The sequence below is a fragment of the Zonotrichia leucophrys genome, chromosome 5 (assembly GCF_028769735.1).
Source record: "Zonotrichia leucophrys gambelii isolate GWCS_2022_RI chromosome 5, RI_Zleu_2.0, whole genome shotgun sequence".
Lineage (NCBI taxonomy): Eukaryota > Metazoa > Chordata > Aves > Passeriformes > Passerellidae > Zonotrichia > Zonotrichia leucophrys.
In genome coordinates this window covers 56,266,954-56,288,300 of record NC_088175.1, presented here as the reverse complement: position 1 = coordinate 56,288,300, position 21,347 = coordinate 56,266,954, and the positions used below count along the sequence as shown (strand labels likewise).

The 21,347-nt window shown below is 39.5% G+C and overlaps 1 protein-coding gene across 3 annotated transcripts in view; it reads left to right on the top strand.

Moving 5' to 3' along the window:
- NELL1 (neural EGFL like 1) overlaps nucleotides 1–21,347 on the top strand; it is a 273,003-nt gene that overhangs the window by 249,427 nt on the left and 2,229 nt on the right. For 2 of the 3 annotated variants that reach the window (XM_064715788.1, XM_064715790.1), the window contains 4 exons: nucleotides 4,435–4,575; nucleotides 12,928–13,121; nucleotides 17,812–17,988; nucleotides 20,229–20,453. In XM_064715788.1, coding sequence (XP_064571858.1) covers nucleotides 4,435–4,575; nucleotides 12,928–13,121; nucleotides 17,812–17,988; nucleotides 20,229–20,453 — 737 coding nt within the window. The remainder of the gene's footprint in view (nucleotides 1–4,434; nucleotides 4,576–12,927; nucleotides 13,122–17,811; nucleotides 17,989–20,228; nucleotides 20,454–21,347) is intronic. The other variant, XM_064715789.1, reaches the window with a different exon arrangement.

Genomic DNA, 21,347 nt, shown 5'->3' with positions numbered 1-21,347 from the left:
GGAAACAAAGCTGAAATGCTCTGGAAGCAATGGAGTGAGCTTTCAAGGTAGAATTTTAATTCAGGAAGCCTGGTACCTGTACGATCCTTTATTGTTAGTACACACTTTTCCTGCTTATAGGTCTCCTAGTCAGTGGAAACTAAAGATAAGGAATGTACATTTTTTGCATGAAAAAGAATACAGTAATGGTTTGATGAATAGACACTTTTACAGTAAAGCTCTTCTGTCTCATTGAAACTGTAGATTGCTGGCTGTTACATGACACTGAACAGGCTTCCTTTTAGTATTATCACACAGTGACTTAAATGTGGTGGGGCATTAGAAAAGATTGAATTATTTTAATTTTACTTTTTCACAGGGTTTTGAAGCCACTGTGTTTTATTTTGAGATAAATTATGCTATTTACCTTGTCTGCATAAATACTTATATGAATAATGCAAGAAGCTGCTAAAAGTAAAAATTACAGACCTGTCCTTAAAGGGCAGGATTAATATCTTGCAAGAGCTTATGTGAAACCAACTGGTACCTTTATTCTCCAATGCAAAAATGTGCCATTTATGGGCATTTGCAGAGCCACTATAGTGGAGTATTTCCAGATCCATTAACAGTTGTCTCCTAATGGCAGTCAAATGACTGAGTGGGGAAAAAGCAGGCAACAAGATGGCTTGTATGAGATCTCCTTTTACATGGATGTTATAACAAGGCCTGAATGAAAAAAACCTGCAAAAACAGTGTCAGGTGGTAAAAGCAGCATGTCTTAGAGCAAGAAATGAAAAATACTACCCTTAATGGAAAGGTAGTGCAGATATTTAGCCAGAGACTGCAGAGGGAAATTAAGATTATGAAACTTTCCACTTCCCAAGGAAACATTAAATTGGCACTTTCTCATGAGCACTCTATTTTTGGCTAGCTAGACACTAATGCAGACATGCAGAAAGCCCAGACAAAACTGCCCATCCTGCTGCCAGGAGCACTGAGGGCAAGCAACACCTGCAGCATGGCAGCACAGCCAAAAGATGCCCACCAGTTATTTCTTCTGGTCTGTGTGAAGTGACAGAATTTCTGATCAGGTTTTAATGTGCTCCTTTGAAAAAGAATATAATTTCTACACTGTTCTCACTCACAGGACAGAACTGTACACTTTCATTTCAGCTTAATATACCTTTAAGAAGAAAGTACATATAGCACATTCTGGTAAGCATCTGCACACACAAAACACACAAAAATAGTGTGTATGTCTAACTCAAATTCTACAGCAAAACACCAAACCAGACTTTTATCCTGAGGCAAATATGCAAATATGGTGCTAGAATCTAAAGATGGAAAAGCAATGATGAAGAGAAGTGAATTAATTCTTATTCCCTGAACTGGCTCTTATCTATATCAACACTTCTCTGTGCAGAAGAAATGCTCAAAAAAAGGGTTTTGAGGACTTAGGATGTCCAGCTGGAAATGGTCTATTAACTGAACTCAATAATGTCATGGTGTGTGACACACCATTTTATGAAGCTGTTATTTGCTTTTCCCTCTTGGTATTCTGAGCATTTCTAAAACATCCACAGTATTTTCCTATTCCCACTGACCCGTGTTTGTACACATGCTGCAAACAGGGATGACAGCAGAAGCTTGCAGAGCTCATCATGGTATTTCCAACCCTTTAAAAAGTGTTTATGTGCAAGGAACAGGAATGTGTTGGATAAGCAGAGATGCTGTTAAGGGTTTTCCTTGTTGATACAGCTCTTCATGCACATCTCATCACATGGTGCTGCTGCTGCTGGTGTGCTCCCAAAGGAATCCTAACCTGCTGCAGAAGCAGAGGGAGAATTGATTCCCCATTCTCCTTCTGCTCCATGCTCCCAGCCTGGATCCAGCATGCAGGAGAAGGCTGGGCTGGGGAGCAAGGAGGAGTGCTGAGCTTAACCTTGGTACTGGTGAAGTAGAGCTTGAAGAGATTTTTCCTAGTTGCTTCCACACCAATGGTGTCTGAAATTCAATCTGTCAGGGCAGATTTTCCCAAAAAGCCCACATAGATTCTCTTGTCCTTTGCCCACTGCCCCCAGCCTGTGTAGGACAATGCTGGCATAGCCCCACTGCTTTAAGGAGATGAGGAAGTAAAGGAAGAACCTGTAAAACTGAAAGCAAGTCTTCTTTTCCTAGCTCTGCAGGTTGAAGAAATTGGTTAGTGTCTCCCTACAGATCAGGGAACAAAAGCTGGAACAGGTATGGTACTGCCACAGTAAAGTCATCTAGTCTGGAGGGAGTTCTGTGTATTATTTTACTTTTTGACCTAATGGCTCTTCTTCCACTGAGTGAAGTGCTGCCTAGTAAAGTTTGGGTACGCTGGCAGACAGTCTTTCTGAAAAGCTGACTGCTAGTCAGTTAGTGTCCTTTGCCATGAGCCTAAATCGTACACTTTTGAAAGGGCTTAAGCTTAGAAATGAACTTCAGGAGCTCTCTATTAATTTTGTAAATTAAAAATGTAAGATTGAACAGATTGAAGCCCAGTGCAGGACTGACACAAGAAAGCAGTCTTTGAACAGAAACATTCTCCAGTCCAACACTGGGAAAGAAAGGAAAGTAAGAGGAGGGATTCGTTTGCTATTGACCTGCAGTAGCAAAGTCATTCACTTTCCAAATAGGATTAAACCTGTTTCATCAGCCATGACATGTGAAAAGATCATGGTTATAAATTCCATTTGCTGTAATGAATTGGAAGTGTCTGAGTTTGCAAGCAGCACTCACTGTTGATGGACAGCTACATTCGTGCAGTGTTTTAACACTAAAATTAGCTTCCACAAGGTACAAAGTACAGAAAAGGTGACAGCAGTGACAGGTCTTAAAGCATTTAAAAATTGACTTTTTTGTTAGATGGGAGCTGAATAAAGCTAGAAATAAATAGTGTTTATGATCCTTTTATGTAGATAACTTGGTTCATGCTTGAGCGAGGGCGAACACGAACCTTGGAAAATGGCATTTTTTAGGTTTCTCAGCCATATTTCAACAAGAATAAATATTGTTACTGAAATGAGGAAAAATCGAACTTCTCTATGGTATTGCTTGTAAGATGTAAGAAAATGGGATTGTGTTGAGGGATACTTCATTCAAATCTATTTCCATGTACATCAGCATGACTCCAGTGCAGTCCATGAAACCATATTGGTGTATGCAGTTTGGAAATGGAGATAGAAGCTACATTCTGTGGTTAGTTAATCACCTTAACTCAGTCTTGCATCAGGATCATGAGACATTTGTCGTTTGATGCTTGTGGAGCTAAATGTCATTTCCAAACCTATTTTCACCAAGTTTTTTTGGTTTTTTATGCACATTTAAAGTGTGCCAGGAAAAAAAATCTCTGGATGAAAGTGGGAATTATTTGGGAATGATTTGAGTCTCCTTTTAATTGATAAGTTACCCAGCTGAAAACTGTCCAAAATTAAAAAAAAAAAAAAAAGCTTGAGCTGAATAGAGGAATGAAAATATAATGGCTTTGTAAATTACCACAAGGTTAGCATATAATTAATTTGCTAATTTTAATTACAACCCTACAAAATGTGCTGAAAAATGCTCAAAGGGGAGAAGCAGCCAGGTGCCAGCCATGATTAGCCAAGGTTACTGGCAATTACGAAATCTCTATTAAACGTGTTACAGAAATTTGAGAAACCCCTTTCTGAAAACATCCCATTTATTGAAACTCAGCAGGGTGTTCATCATGCTGGATCTTTCCATTGCTACAGACTTGCTGTCATTTGCCTCACTCTTTTCCAGCTAAATGTTTTATTGCAGCTGAAACGTGGACTGCTTTTTCTGTTTGTCACACGCTGTTACACTTGTACTGGGTATTTATTTGGATCACATAAACAAAAGAGATTAACCAGTGTTTGTGAAGTGGTCTGAGCACCTTCAGTTCCAGAGAGCTGCCAATATCTCAGCTGAATGCTGGAAACACAAATCTTGAAAAAAATGCTTTTCCTTTCCAAGGTGTCCTGGCACATGCAGTTTGTAAAGCAGGAATATTGCTGAAACTGCCTTTTCAGTGGACAGCCTGTTCTGCAGCGCTTAAATGCACAGACAAATGTAATTTCTGAGGTAAAAAAAGCAAACAGAAATCCCCAACACCAAAAACCAAACAAGGAACAAAAAATCTGCATGTTTGCTTTGCATTTTCAGCAAATCATGGTGTAAAAGGATGTCTTGTCTGTAACAGATTACATGATGTATTATTGTTATTTTTTATTGTTGTTCTGTGAGTCACGCTTTAAATGTCTGTTGTTTGGAACTGTAATAAACCTTGATCCATCTATTAAAGGAAATCTTTACAAAAAACTCCAAACCAATAAGATTTAAAAAAAAAAAAACAAAAAAAAAAACAAACCTACGGTATTGGTGTCAAAGGAAATTAATTTCCCGGCTGGCTTGTGTTTTTCTCTGAGGCAGATATTGATGAGTGTGCAGAGGGGATGATTGCGTGTCACAGCCATTCTCGCTGTGTTAACCTCCCGGGGTGGTACCACTGTGAGTGCAGAAGCGGTTTCCATGACAATGGAAGCTATTCTCCTGCCGGGGAGTCCTGTGTGGGTAAGCATCCTCAGAGAGCCTTTCTTTTCATCCTTCTGCATGGCCTTCCCGAGGGACTGGGCAGTTCCTGCGCAGGGAGCAGGGACCGAGGTGTCTGTCTGTCTGTCTGTCAGCACCCCCAGCCTGCCCCGCTGCTCTGCTCCCTTTATCAGAGCAAAGGGCTGGGAATCCTGGAGTAAAAGTGGCCTTGGGGATCACAACTGCCCACAAGAGGGGGAGAGATGCTTTTCCAATTCAAGGTTTCAACCCAGTGATAGAAGAACCTATCTGTGGCATGTCTGTGTTGCTTTGCTTTGCTTGTTTTCCATTTTTCAGCATCTTCATCGTTAATTTTTTAGGATTATGCAAATAGCATCAAATTCTCTATGCACCATATTTGCAGAATAAGGTCCCAAGAGCAGGAACAGAGAGGGATTTTTAATGAGTGCAGAGAGTTTGTAGTGTTTCTGTGGGAGGACAAAGGATGAGGCTCCATGAGCAGTCAATGCTGGCTCCTGCAGTCTGTGTGTCCTCACTGGCTCTACCCTCATGGTGAAGATGGTTTTGTTGGTAATTTTTTATTGGTAATTCTGCCTTTCCCCTGCCTTACAGTTTCCCCATCTTTTCAGTTGTTTGCCTTATACATAATTTATTTCTGTGGTATTCTATCAGGTGAGTTTAAAACTCTTTAGAAGGGACCCCATTTTAACTTCTGTGAGGTGGAGATCAAGTGGCTCCCAGTGTTACTGTGTCCTTTCTTTGGCATTTCAGTTACTTCATCTATAGTCAGTTGTATGAGATTTCTTTTAAAGCTCTTTTCTTCCTTTTGTGTTTTTTTTTTTTTTTTAATGCTGTACATTTAATTTACCATGTCCATAACTTCAAAGGGTGTTTTCTATGATTATTATAGATTAATTATATGTTATATTAATTATATGTTATATAATTATATGATTATTATAGATTTAATTATAGATTTTTAAAAATCTATAATTAAAATTTAAAAATTGTAACAAAAATATGTAAATTTACTTGTAAAAACATTGTCATGTTTTATGAATTCTGGCTATTAGAATACCTTGGGATAAGGTAGTGTCATAATTTAAAAAGGCAGAGGAATGATAATTATTTTCAAAGCAATATTTTGTAGATTGTCCAGCTAAGTTAGCTTTTTACACATTGTCCTAAGCTGGTGGTGAGCTCAATATAATCACAGCAGTGAACTTCTTCAGAGGGATCTGTGTAAAAAATGGCAAATTTGACAGCATTTCAGGATTCCATAGATAAAACAGATGAATGTCATGTATTTCTAAATGAATTCTCAAATGTTAAGAGTCCTCCTCTGGTTCATTTGAATGTTGTAAAAGGAGTGATGAATGGAGCAATGTTGAAAACAGCTTCTTTGTGAGAAGTCAGAGCAACATGACATAACTTTCAGACAGCCCTGAGGCACTGGGGGTCAGAGGCATTTTTAGCATCTCTGGTTCTTGTACCTCGCACATGGGGAGCCCCATCCCTCGTGCTCCTGTGCCTGCTTTGGGGAGCAGAAGATCAAGAGCCAGGCTGATGTCAGAAGACAGACAGACAGACAGACACGTAGGCAAGACTCAGGCTGACCCCAGGCAGGCTCAGCTCTGGAAAGGTCAGCTTTTCTTGCACTGAATCCCTGTTGAAGGGTTGGATGCTGCAAAAAGGAGCCCCAGATGTGCTGATGGAGACTGGAGGAATAAAATTCCATGCAAACACCCTGCCCTCATTTTGACCTGCGCAGCATGCTGGAAGTCTGTGAGGTGAGGTGTTGTAAACAGAATGAGAAATTAGTGGGGTTATTTTAAAGAAACAGCTTCTCTGAACCATCTGCTGCAGGGTACCAGTGAGGGAGAAAAATAAACCAGCTTGCTTCACAAGTACAATGAAATAAAATAATTAAAAAATTAATTGGAAGATTCTGCTAACCCATTGACAAATTTCAAACCCTGATGTTTATTTCAAAATGCAACTAAGAATTGGGTAAACAGCAGAGAGAGAACACTGCACCTTCTGGCTAATATGCCACATTACAGAACTTGTTTGCATGGTGGAACATTTAGAGTCAGAACTGGTGTCTTTCACTCTGTTTCAGATAAAAGAGGGTTCATCTGCTTAGCAACAGTATTTTTTCCTGCTGTATTGTCTATTGAATTTGTGTACATGAGGTGGGTATGAGCCATAGGCTTTCAGTGTGTTTTGAAACATTTCTTCTTCCTCCCAAGGACAAACGTGGAGAACAATAAATAGGCTAAAACCTTAAGAAATAAGATTAAAGCCCTTCCTACAGAATAATAACAATAAATATTACACAGAGTCTTAAATATCACAAGACAGTGGGAGGGAGTTACTCTGTCAGGCTGCCCAAAGCCCAGGCAGCCAGTGGCTTTTGTTGGATGCATTTCTGTACATTTTGGTTAACCCCTTTTCCCTCCATTTGATGTGGGTGTTATGGGGCTGAGTCATTGCTTGCACTATCTCTGCAGTGCTTGCAAAACATTAAGAAAAATAGCTTCTACTTGAGAAGTGTGATACCTCAGTGGTTCTGAAAGCTAAATTCTCATTGACAAAGAGAAAACAGGGAAGTTTGTCACCTGGTGAGGGACAGTTGAGTAAATCAGCAGATGTGGCAGAGAAGGTCATAATATTGTGCCAGAGCTTGGATAATAAGGATGTGTGTTTTAGCCAGGCCCCTTCAAGATTGGGGAAATTCTTTTATTGCTCAAAATATCAACCAAAGACAGCTTTTATCAGGGATGTCAGCTTCATATAGTGATGGTGAGTAGGCTCAAATTAAGAGAATGTAATTTGATTTCCCACAGTAGTGGTTTTGTGAGCCCTTGGTCTTTCACAATGCGTTATTAAGAAAAACTGCTTGCAGACAAAAGACAATTGCTGTACAAAGTTGCTACCAAAGTTTGCCTGGCAATTAAAACCTGTAGCTGCTGTGTTGTTTGGTTGTTTTTGTTTTTGGTTTTTTTTTAATTTTGTAATAGGAGCTTGGCTGCAATCTGAGGTAAAGAAACAATAAAACTTCATAGAGACTGATGAGCTGTCATGTGATACAGCATTTGTGACTATCTATCCAAAGCAAATTATACTTTTCAATCTCCATCTCTGAGTGAGATTCTTTCAGTCTGTAGGGTGCTGTTCAGAGCCTGGAGTGCAGATTTACTGGTTCTGTGTTTTTCATGATGATTTGTGTTTCTTGGTCCCTGCACTCACAGAAGGAACAACCACCAAGGCAGCAGGGCCTGTCAGGTTTTGGTGTTTTTTTTGGTGTTTTTTTTTTTTTTTTTTTTTTTTTTTTTTTTTTTTTTTTTTTTTTTTTTTTTTTTTTTTTTTTTTTTTTTTTCTTTAGGAACCACTACAAATTTTGTAGGGAAGCTTAACGTGGATCCTCCTCCCACCAAATCCCCGTGGGATTCACCATTTATTCCAGCCTGAAAGGCAGTGTAGCCAGAGCTCACTGCAGGGTGAGAGTTGCTGGTTTGGGGAAGGCAGAGCTGGGAAAAGGCAGGGTGAAGAGCTCATGAAAGGAAACCCCACAAGTATTAGTCCCCCACAAAAGCTGGGTGCAGCAGTGCTGGCAGGTCAGATCTGAATGGGCTTTAAACCTGTTCCTGAAGCTTTCATGCATTCCATGCTATGCCGCGGTGGGGTCTCTTATCTAGGTTAGAAAGTAAAAGCAAAGGAGGTTAGATTTTATTTTCCCCCTTTCTGTTTCACACAAAAAGGAAAAGACCCATCCCTGGAAAATCTTCCCATATGCCTGAGAATTACTTTCCTATCTGTTGGTAGGGAAGTGCTGTGGAGGCAGAAAGGTTTGCATGTGGTACAGACTATCCAAGGCCAAACAGAACCTGCTACTTCACAGGTTTCTTCTGTTCTGCTTGTAGAATTTCTTAAAAGCTCACAGTATCAGAGTTGGTGTCAGTGGATTTTATCCTGTAAAATAAAGGTTATCTTATTTACTTTCCATCTAGTAAATTCTAATTTTTGTATTCTGGCAGAAAATTGTGTTACATATCTTCAAGGTAATTGTGTTTAGTCATTTCTGTATTTTTAGAAAGCTTTAGTAAATTCTTCATTCAGAATCTAATTTATTATGCACTGTTCTTTAATAGACCATTATGTCTCTATAGAATAAAAGTACTATCATAAAATATCTTCTAGCTAACAATGAATCCATTTGGTGATAGTTTTTCAAGGACAACTCCAAATAACTTTGATTTAGAAAGAAGGCAAAACAATCATTAAATGACAAGTTGTCTGTGAAAAATGATTTGTCAAAACAGTTTAGTTAACTTGTACATACATTGGTTTGGGAGCCCAGCTTACATTATTCACGTTAACAATATACTGCAATGGTTTAATGTACCATAACAGTTAAAATTAGCACATTAGTGGGGTTCTTTCTTCTGCAACAGCTTATCATGATGATACAGAACTCCACACTGCATGGCTTGCTCGCACACATTTATTAAGGTGCTGTGGAAAAGTCTTACAATTAAAACCTGGATAGCCTTGAAAAGTAAGAAATGAAGTAGCTGGGGATTGATTTCAAATTTCAGTGAAAGCAAGTTAATGAACTTGTGTTGATATGTACAGTCATGCTTGTCTTCTACCTGATTCAAATGCAGTGGCCGTGGGACCTCTCACAATATCTGAGGCAAATTAGTTCTCATTACAGCCAAAAAGGATGGAAAAGGAAATTGCATCTCAGGGGATTATTTGCTTCCATTTTGATTCTGTTTCCTTGCCTGCCCACATTACTGAGCTATCCATGTTCTTTGGGAGTATATTGGGAATGAGTATCTCTTGGGTGGTTTCCTTCTCTTTCTTTTTTCATCCACAAAATGTGACTGATTGCTAAGATGTGTAGGGTCACTTGTGGCTGTGCATTTGTTCATAGAAGCACTGGCTGGAGAGTTTGAAGAGTGAAAATTTTGATCACTTGTGTGAGGTCTTGGCAGCAATCCCTTTGCTGCTGCTGTGTTGTTGATAGAAAATTGCGTAAAACTTTGCAGTACAAGCAAATTTCTCCTCAGTATGGGTGTTACCACTATACCCTCACCTCTCCTTGAGAAGGAACTGTCTGGAGAGGGTAAGGAAAGCTCTGCCACTTTTATTGGGGTTAGTTAGTAGTTTTTGCCTTGGAGAATCTCAGTATATAATAAATAAAATTGCAAAATCCTATTTCAAGTGTGAAAATCAGGTCATTTCCATGGGTTGACAGGATACATGAAAGAATTGATCCCTCCAGACATAAAGGCAGATGTTTTGGTCTTGTCCTTCATATATGAGGAAAGAATAAGGAGTCTCCTTGCTATTTCCAGTGTTCTTCAAAGTTGCTTGATTTAGAAACTAATATATTATCTCCTTCCTACTTTGTGTTGGCATAATTGGAAATGAGATTTTTGTGCAGTTTTGCCTTGCCCATCTCTAAATGTTCCAGTTTTGGGCCTGCATTTCCGAGAACAGGTGTGGGAAGGCAAATAAAACCTGATGGGATGTGGAGAATTTCAGCTAAGCAAGGATTTGAACACTACAAAAATAAGCTAAATGCAAAAGTCTCATCAAAGTTTTCACACTCACTAAATTATTGTTTTGGACAGCTGAACTAGGTTAACTTTTCAACACCTAAGTTGAAGAAGTTTTTCACTGATATTTGGTTTCACCAAGGTACCTCAGACTCAGCATTTACAGTTCAGTCTGATGGAGATCATTTAAGAGTTCTTTGTGGAATCAAATTAAATGCTGAAGAATAACCTAAGAATAACCATTGATTCCAGTTGTCGAGGAGAAATTTCACACTAAATACAAGTACTTTCTTTCATGCTTTACATAGCCATCTACATGCTGATCTCACCCTCATATGGACATTTGATCTTCAGTAAATAAAATACTTTCTGCACCCAACTGAGAACCAACCATGTGGGAGCATTTGGCTGGGCTCTTCTTCCTTCCCCATGCCCGCAGTCTGGTTTTAGGCTGAAGGAGAGACAGGGACAAAAACATGTCATGCTTGTAACTTTTTTCCCCCAAGTTACTAGGAACATTATCTGTTTGTTCTGGCTTTAGGAAATGCGATCAACATCGACAAAAAAGCTGCCAAAGGGATGTTCTCAAAAAGTTAGTTCTGTTAAAAGTTCTGCTGGAAATGGGTGCATGTCCAATCCAAACCTTTTATATCTGACTAATGGCTAAAACTTTTAAATAATAAATACCATAAAAAGAATAATAAACTATTATTTCAGAAAGAACCAAAAAGCTGCATAGCAATTAGGAATTTATGTTCATGCTTTGCTTGATTCTTCATCAAGAATCACCCATTTACCAGTTTGGGCTGCTGTTAACAGGGACATCCTTTTTATGTGTGCTAAATGGAGACCAACATAAATGTACATAAATGGGGTTCTTCCCTTCTGCATGCACATTAGAGATTAAGTTGGCTTTGTGTGAACAGGTCTGTACTACTGAAAACATGAATAATGTTAGTTTCCGTAATTGCTAACATCTGGCTTTCCATAAATCTGTTAAATTACATGGAAACAGAATTAGATTTCAGTGCCATAAGTAAAGCAATTAAATGCAACTCTGTAGGCAATATGGCTTTATCTTCATCTGTGAAATCCTTTTAGTTTTGAGCTGTGAAAGCTACCCTTCCAATCTGCACTGTTATTCTACTCCATCCTATGCAGATTACAGTCAAGGAGCTCTTAATGTGGTAGGAAGGCAGTATTGGTGGTGCTTGTTGAAACCACCAAAGGCAACGTGAATACTTCATTTATACCTTTGTTTTCAACAAAAAATACAAGTGAAAGCCTATTGAAAGGAAAATGGGAAATCTTTGAGAATGTTTTAAGTTTTACAGTAGCTGTTTGGGTATAATTCATTTGATACCAGTTCATTCATAGTTCTCTTTATGTCAGTCTTCATGCTTTTTACCTCCTGCAGTACTCTGGCACTTGTTAAACAATGAACTACAAATTTTAATTTCTCTTAGTGCTGCATGTTTTTCACCACCACTATCCACACCAGACTGAATTTAGTGATATGGTTGTTGTAAAGAGTTTCCTTCAGCAGAATGAGAGAATCCTTAGTCTTTTTAAGATAGGACACTTTGAGGTGATGAATTATGAACCTGTAGCACCTGTCCTAAAGGTAAAGCCACTGGACATCACATCCTACCTAAATTAGACTTTAGGTAACTTTTTGTTTGTAAGTTCTTCTGACTTTGTTGGTTTAGAGGGAAGTTAAAAATACTGTTGGGTAATACTGAACAGTTAAAATTTCACCCTAGCAATAAGGTAATTTCAAATTATAAGTATGGTGGTTCTTCCTTGTAATTTCTGAATTTACCTAATGCTATTCTGGAACTATCATGACACAAACCATCACATACTTCTAAAGGATTTTATTTTCTACCCTTCCTTCCACTGTTGATTACAGTTTTCATTGCTCATGTTGGAGCAAAAGAGACCCACCAGTTTACTGGTATTTCATCTGGACAATTTGCCAATATATTGTTTAAGAAAAATCCAAAGTTATTGTCTGAAAGAAACACCAATTTTTAGCAATGCAATGTGCTTAAAAATCTAATAGCTTTCATTGCAAGAAAAAGAACACTGCATGAACTCCCTAGATAAATTCATATTGCATAATTATATTTTACCCTCCAAGAGCAAATTTATTGGGATACTGTAATTCGCTTTTCTCTGGTGTATAATCATTTTCTCTTGTCACCTATTCTTTGTGTCATTGCTAAATCATACTGCATAGCTTTAAGACATGTTTTTTTGTGTATAAGGTGCCTCCAAGTTCTTTTTTATTCCTTTTTTTTGCCAATTCATTTACACCTTCCAGCAATGGGGAAAGGATGCAACTGACTGCTTTATTATGGGGAATGTTGCTTGTGCTAGGAAATTATAAAGAGTAATGCAGTTCTATTTTGATATAAAACCCAGAACAGAGAGTGGTCTCGTTAACAGAAAGTCACTCTGCTTGCTAGTTTCCAGTCACTGGGAAATGAATATGCACATTTATCTGAAGGTTCCAATTTGTCACTGATGTATGGTTTCACCAGGTACCTCAGACTCAGCATTTACAATTCAGCCTGATGAGATTATTTAAGAGTTCTTTGTGGAATCAAAGTAAATGCTGAAGAATAACCTAAAAACCATCAGTGCTTTAAGTCTACCAAGTAAATATGGAAGCTATAAAAAGGAATGCACCCTCATCCCGCAACAGCAATAAGCAATAACTACTTAATTCAGAAATAAAGCTTACCCCATGAAACATGTGCCCAAAGCTTTTATAAACGTTTATATTGCTGTTTTGCAGATATCGATGAGTGTGCCTTAAAGATCCACACCTGCTGGAATGACTCGGCCTGTGTGAACCTGCCCGGAGGCTTTGACTGCCTTTGTCCCTCGGGGCCATCTTGCACTGGAGACTGTCCCCACGAGGGGGGCCTCAAGAGGAACGGGCAGGTGTGGACCCTGCGGGAGGACCGGTGCTCCGTGTGCTCCTGCAAGGTGAGATCCAGGGCTCCGGGGGGCTCTCCTCCTCTGGGCTCGTGTCAGAAACCCTGTTTGTGCTGTTGGTGGCAGAAGGATTAGCCTAAGCCCAAGGCAAAAGGTAAGCTGGACACTGAAGCTGGGGTGGGGATGTTCTTCTGGGAAGGCTTTTATTTTCTTGATTTGCTCAACCACATACTTAACTTAACGATGGTCAGCCCTGCTGAGCTTTAAACATGTCGCCCTGTGGGCCAGAGCATTTCAGAGTGTGCCTTAGAGAGGGTTTTTTACCCTTTACCCATTACCCTTTAACACAATGTGCAGGTTCCAGCATGCTCCCTGGAAATGCTGAAAATTTACTTTAGTTTCTCTTTTGTACTAAATGCTGAAAACTGACTTTAATTTCTGTTTCCTATGAATATGCACCTCTCAGCAGTGTAGTCAGCCCACTTCCTCTTGGCTGTGTTTCCCTGTGCTTGGAATGCATTTGAGTTAACTGGGTGAGAAGAAAGGTGGGAGCATGAGTGAAAGGCCAGAAGACCCAGCACAGGCACTGGTTTCCTCCAAGTGAACAGGGGTGAAGTGAAGGCTGAAGGCCTTGGCTGTGTTGGCAGGCCTTCCACCTGAGCAGTGCAGCTCTCTCTGCTTGTTTGGAGAAGCCAGGTCTGGTACCAATGGAGGTACCTTAAAAAATTAACATTTAGACCAGGGTGGGAATTTTTTGTTGTTGGCTTTTTTTTTTCCCTGAATATTACTTTTTTTTAAAATTTTTTTCTTCATATGGTAACCAAGTTAGAAGAACATTTGGCTGTGCTTTCCTGATTTTCACTAGTGAACAGAGGAATGCTCTCTTTGAAATCAGAAGAATTTTAGAAACACCCTAATCTGAGAAGTGGTTGGTCTTTTATGGTCACTTTGGCCTGATTTGTTCACAGTGTGGGTAAAGGTGTCCAAAGGCACGGCAAAGCACTACAGGCCCACACATGAGATCAGGTAAAATTAGGTTTTGGTGTCTGTGAGGAGCTGAGGATGGAGCAAGGAATTGGCCTATCAGCCTCCATATCTCAGTGCCTGGGAGCCAGAGAAGCAGAGGGGAGCAGAGGGAAGGAGGAGTTTTGAAGTTGCAGGAAGCTGAAGGCCTCATCCTTTCTGTTTTGCAGTGGTGTAGCAGAAAGGAAAATTAGGCCTTCAGAGTGAATACAACCTAAAGAGTACACTGCTGGTTTGGGCTCAGTAGGGAATGTGTTCTTGTGAGTTGCTGTATTTTTTACTTCAAGTAGCCTCAAGCTCCCTAAAACTCCTCCTTTAGAAACTGAAGTGTACAACTTTGCTGAATAGACATCAAGCTCTTATGGTAATCTTGGGGAGCTGGCAAGCTTATGAAAGGATTTCCAGTCAGTAGACTAAGCAGTTTAATATATGTGGAGACATCTGGTCTGCCTTTGCAGAATTATAACTATTAGTATTCACATTTTAGACCACTTGCAATTTATGTTATTTACCATTTCTCATTGCATGTATATCTTATGTTGAATGCTCTTGCTAGTATATGAAAATACAGAAATTTTTTACTAGTACATGGTTTAAACTGAGCCTGACACTGTTGTTATGACTCTTACTATGTGTCTTCCTCACTTCACTTTTTCCCTCTGTGAATTAACACTTGCATTTAATTTCATTCCAGTAGCTGCCTGATTCAAGAGCAAATTCTTGTCTACAGCTTAAGGAAAACAAGAAGAGCTCCTTATAGATCACATCTCAGGCAGAATGGGAAGTCTTCACTCAGTGTTTAATGAAATACATTTTTATACATCCTGATAGCTTCCACAACACCAGACTGCTCAAACCTCTCCCTTCCATGCAATTGCATGGAAAACTGACCCTGCTTGATATTTGCAGCCTGCTCAGTTTGCAGTGAGGAAAAAAACAGAATGTAACTAAACCATTCCTTATACTACTTTGCAATGATCCTGTTTACTTGTTTTACCCAAAAGATTGGCTTTTGTTTTGCTGTAGTTACTCTGGCAAAGGACAGGTGAATATATTCAGGTTGAAACACAGAGTTACCAGCTTTAAAATATTTTAACTTGCATTCTGGTACAAAGGAAATACATTAACCTTACTTAATGAACTACAAAGCTATTTGTGAAGGAGAATACTATAGAATAGAGGAAATTATATTGCTTCATTTATGTAATGAAGCAAAGTGTCATTACTGAAGCACAGGCTATTTCAGTGTTTCACTGGACCCAGTGTCTTCAAACCATTCTTGTTCATTGAAATGTACATAAAGTTTACAAAATCATAAATTCTCAAAACTATAAATTAACACTGTTCCTTTGGTACATTTGACTTGTCTTGTATAGTCATCTTTCTGAACGATTGTGGATTTAACAGACCATCACATTTAAGGCTAGAATTTGGATGGGAAGCTGTTGTGCTCTCTTGAAAAGAGCAGAGCCTGGCTGTGCAGTCTGGGCTTTTGAGTCTGTCTCTGGTTAAGGCAGCCCTCCCTTGCCTGTAAAAAAGGCCTGGGAGATGCACACAGCACTGGGAGCAGGGGGATCTGCCAGGCTGATGTGTGTTCCTGAGGGTGAGAGCCTTTTGGTGGTTTGGTTTTTGCAGGGCCTGATTTCTTCCCAAACTGGCTTTGGGGGTCTGTGAAAACTTGGACCAGCCTTAACAGCTGTTCTCTTCTGTGTCAGTTTTTGCTTTGATAAGAACAATTCTATGAGCATACCTCTGATGCTTTTGAAGAAAGTAGAACTGATTCAGTGAGTAAGGTGGGAAGGAAGAGGTAGTAATGAGATGGTATATGTTATTAGAAAGAAGAAAACAAGGTTTTCTATATCTCTTTCTCAAATTTCTCAGGGCTACTGCTGAGCTGCAAAGATGCACATGAGATAGTGTAGTTTATGAGGCTTTCTGCTGCTGCAGTATAGGGATAAAAATGTTTTTTGAAATGTCCAGAGCTGATGAAGTTGTACACAGAACACAGGTGCTTAGAGACTAAACACAGTACCAGTATATTATGATTACCAAAAGTTCTCTGGCAAAATCATCAGATTTTTCCAGTCTTCTGAAATATGGAGAGTAAAGGCAACATAGAACATGCTCAGGGAAACACAGAGTTACCAGCAGTGTCACCAGCCAAAAGGGAAATTTTGAAAACTGATCTTGAAGGCTTAGAAACTGAATTGCATTTAAGCAGATGGGCTGTTGTTAGCCATTATTAATGAGCACAGAAGAGCAGAGAGACTGCCATGGTCAAGGTTCCCTGGATTCCTGTCACAGCCCTGCATGCCTGGTGCTGCTCATCCTGACAGAGCTGCTGGGCTAGGCTGGCTTGTGATGTGCAGCTGGACCTGGCCAAACACACGGCCAAGGAAATTGGCTCTGCCATTCTGCCTTGTGATTCACTCAGACTGATGAGTAAGGAGATAAAGATTGTTTATCCCTGCTCCCACAGCTGAAGTGGCAATCTAGCCACTAGTACAGAATACTTACCTTGGTTTGAACAAAGCTTGTAGAGTAATGTGTGCCTAAATTATAATGCACTAAATTATAATGAATTATAAGTTCTTTTATCTTTTAAGCTAGTGTACTGTAGACCCAGATGTGGGAGAGATACAGAGGTCAGAATAAATAACAAGTAATGCTACTGTGATTATGCTATATTTTACCCTGATTCAGTTAAAGGGATCACCTTTATTCAAGTTATTTTCCTCACAGTGGTACCTTCAGTCAAGATAGTGCTAAATAAATATTATATGTATTAGAGTGGCAACTAGTTGAAGAGTTTGTTGATGTAACCAATAAGATTGCTTCACTGTATTTCACTGAGACACTGACTGCTTTTAAATTCAGTTGGCTGGAGACAGGAAAAAATGTGTTGTCAGGTTCAGCCAGAATTGGATCCATGCACTGACAGAACCTGGGATAGTACTGGTATTTGTTGTATTATAACAGGCAAGATCCGTTGTTGTGGTGTTGGGAGTTCCCAGGACGAGGTGAGAGATGAGAATTTGGCTCTGAGTTCTCAGAAGGTTTATATTATATTATATTATATTATATTATATTATATTATATTATATTATATTATATTATATTATATTATATTATATTATATTATATTATATTATATTATATTATATTATATTATATTATATTATATTATATTATATTATATTATATTATATTATATTATGTTACATACGTTACTTTAAATTACATTATTATATTATTATATTATTATTATATTATTATATTATTATATTATTATATTGTTATATTATTATATTATATACCAAAACTATACTAAAGAAAGAGAAAGGAGACATTAGAAGGCTAGAGAAAGAATGAATAATAAAAATCCATGGTAGACCATAGAGTCTGACACAGCTGGACTGGGATTGGTCATTAGGTAAAAACAATTCACATGGAAGCAATCCAAGATGCACCTGTTGGTGAGCAACGTCCAGGCCACATTCCAAGCAATCATATAATTATTGTTTATGTTTCTTTTCTGAGACTTCTCAGGGGAAAGATCCCGAGGAAGGGATTTTTCAGAACGCATCATGGTGCCAACGCACTCCTTATTGGCGTGGAGCGCGCTAACCAGTTACCGTTCCCTGGTTAGCCGTGCCCTTTGCTGCCAGCCCCGTGCCTTGGCCGGGCCGTGGCTGATGGCGGGCCCTGTGTGCTGCAGGACGGGAGCATTTTCTGCCGGAGGACCGCGTGCGACTGCGGGAGCCCCAGCGCCGACCTGTTCTGCTGCCCCGAGTGCGACACGCGCGTCACCAGCCAGTGCCTGCACCAGAGCGGCCAGCGGCTCTACCGCAGCGGGGACAACTGGACCTACAGCTGCCAGCACTGCCGCTGCCTGGTAGGGGCACAGCGCGGCGCAGGGCGAGCAGCATGGTGGCTGTTAGCAGCACACACCTGCAGGCAGGCTCCTGGCTCCTCCTCCGAAAACCTGCTTTTCCACCCCAGTCAGATCTGGGGCTGGCACCTTATGAAATGATGGTTGGGTTTGCCTTCTGACCTCACCCCAGAAGGCTGCCACCTATGAGGAAGGGGAAACCAATGCCGAGAAATAAGTTATGTCCACAGCACAAACCTTAGAAGGGCTAAGACATAAAAGAGCAATTCCTCAAACTACCACCCATCCATATTATGGATTTCAGAATCCATAATATTAATTCCAGGGATTGGGTGATGATTAAGTCAAGGAGAGATCAGTCTCTAACTCCTCAGTGGGAAGGTCCCTTTCAGGTACTGCTCACCAGTGAATGGTGATGGTGATGGTAATGAAGCATTTAGAGAGTCCCAGAGAGCTGAAATCTACACCATCAGTTTTTGCCTTACTGCTGAATAAGCAGCTCTAATGAGAAAAATTGAGAGCTTGACAAAAACCTTGGAAACCTCAACACTATATTAATTTTGGCATTAGTCTGCTTTTGAGAACTTTTATGAGGTTGTCTGATATTTAATGACTTCTTCAAACCTTTTATGCATGTGTTGGAGTTGGTTGGAGAGGTTTCAGTTTTTAATTATATCTGTCTTGTCAAAAGGAATAATAAATTTAGTTATTTATTTATTTGTTTGAATTCTGCAAATCTGGAAGCATGGAGTGCCAGTGTCACTGTATTGTCACTGTAGGACATGAAAAAACACAAGGGCACACCACTGTTCTCAAGGTGAAGGAAAAGGGAAGTTTATTTTCTGACTCCAACATTTATAGATTTCCAAAAGTGACAGTGGATTGGAGGGTGACAGTGCCACCTCTCCAATGACACTGGACAGTCCATCAGCTTTCTCCTCTTCCATAAAAGAATGCAAAACAATGAGTTATTTACAGCAAGTGTGTGAGAAAGTTCACTACAAGAATGTCAACATCAGAAGGTTTAGAAAATCTTAAAAAACCAGGGTGACACTGTAGAAATTAGAAAAAAATTACCAAATAAGACTGAAATTACTAGAAAAACATACAGAATAACGATCACTTGTTTTCTCTTTAGGCACTATAGATTACTCCCTTAAAGCTTTAGGTTTCCCATAGATATGCTAATTAGTGCATCAATGAAGTTCATTAAAATTATCAGTTTTCTATTTCTAGCTGTCTGTATAACACAGTCTTTATATATGTTACTAATCAAGAGGTGTCTGAGAATCAGGAAGGAAATTACATTCAAAGCTAAGTCGCTGTCATGAGGTAATTATCCATAATGCACAGAGTAAGTATTGAGGTTGTGGCTTGCAGTTTCTTGCCTAATTTTATTATTGGGATAACAACCAAACCTGTAAGACAGTGATGCCCTAAATCAGTGTTGTATGTAAGGTTCCGTGCAGTGTGTGATTTTCTCAGCATCTGAAGTGTTTACAGAGCAGTAAAGAACAAGTTATTGAAGAACTTTCCAAGATAAATTTAGACACGCAGAGAAACACTGTGCAGAAGTGACCTGATGTTTTTGTCTTCTCCATGTCTCTGTCTGCTAAACTGTTTCATTTTTTTTTTCAAATAAAAATAATAATAAAATTAAAAATAAATAAATGATGGAATAAAATAAGTCAGTGGAACACAAATGGTATTGCTCTAACAATTCCTTTAGGAGCTGATAATAAATTTGATATTGGCAGTTGCTACTTCAATCAATGTTCAGTGCTTCTCCAACATACTAAACTACATCTATCTGCAGTGTTAATTTTCTATATCTGCAGTTTTAACTTGCTATTAAACACTTGCTGTGATCCTGCAGAGATGTTTATGTGACCAGGACTAGAAAGAGTGCATGAGTCTGCAAGGCAATCACAGCAAAAATTATAGTTTGTAGAAAATATTAGTACCCAGTATTTAACCCTGCCTTCAGAAGCCCCAAAGAACTCAAGTGCTCCTGCTACAATGATGAGTGTTGTTGTTTAGTCAGAAATCAACCAAATTACAATCTGCTACATTTAGGAATATATAAATGTATACATTCAACATGTATTTGTGTGACCAACCTAACTGAGTTCTGAACCATTCAGTTTGTTGCAATTTTGGCAAAACAATGCTTTCAGAGGGTAAAAAGTTTATTGTTGGTTGATAAATGGCAGGTGCAATGACACTTGCTTCAATGTTTGTAGGAAGGAGAGGTGGATTGCTGGCCCCTGCAGTGCCCGGCGCTGAGCTGCGAGTACACAGCCATGTCGGAGGGAGAGTGCTGTCCCCACTGCGTCAGTGACCCCTGCCTGGCTGACAACATCACCTACGACATCAGGAAAACCTGTCCAGATGGCTATGGGATCACCAGGCTCAGTGGTGCTGTATGGACAATGGTGGGATCTCCCTGTACAACCTGCAAATGCAAGGTATGGTGGGCCCGCTGGAATGGTGGTGGAATGTACCCGATAAAATTGGGGTCCTTTTCTTCCCCTGGAGGCTCACATTAAGATCTTGGGGAGGTAAATGAGACCTGAGAGCCAGCAGAGAACCCATGTGTTTTCTGTCTGGCAGAGTAAAAGCAAAACAATTCTCTCCTTGTTGCAAATGTTGAGCACAGATACGTTGCTATCCTAGCGCAACTTTCAGACATTCTCTTGAAGTGCCCTTCAGGCATTCTCAGTATGAGTCAAGAGTAACATTTCAGTAATTACCTAGTGTGGATGTTCATGAAAATGTGTATTTATTACAGAGCTGGTAAGCTGAAGCAAAAACGCTGCTATAAAAGTTTCACCAGCAAGTACACAAGTTAAAAGGCATCGCAGCTCTGAGATAAAGGCATTCCCACAGCAGTGATGGGAAGGGGATGTCACAGTTTCTGTCCCCTGATCTCACCAAGATGAATTTAATCCAATGGCTCTCATGCAGGAGTGCAGTCTATTTCCCTTGCTTTGTGCAGTGATGACCCCACTGTGCTGATATCAGAATTATGAAAATGTTGTTTAGGGTTATATAAATGTTCTTCTGTTCACTCTAGGAGAGAAAGCTATTGCCTCAGGGCTTTAAATTATTGAAGGTAGCATTTCTGCCTTTCTTTTGAGCTTTTTTTTCTGTAGATTTGTGATGGATTAAAAAGAAAAGTAAAAAAAAAAAAGCTCATTTGGGCGTTTAGTAGCTGCTAAATTTATTTTATTACATAAGATAGCTTTATAAATGACTGTGGGTTAGAAAAAGATACTTAACATTAAATTCCAAAGCTGAGGGCAATTTATGTTGCCCTCATCCCCTCCATATCTGCCATGAACCAAGAACCTGACCTGTCT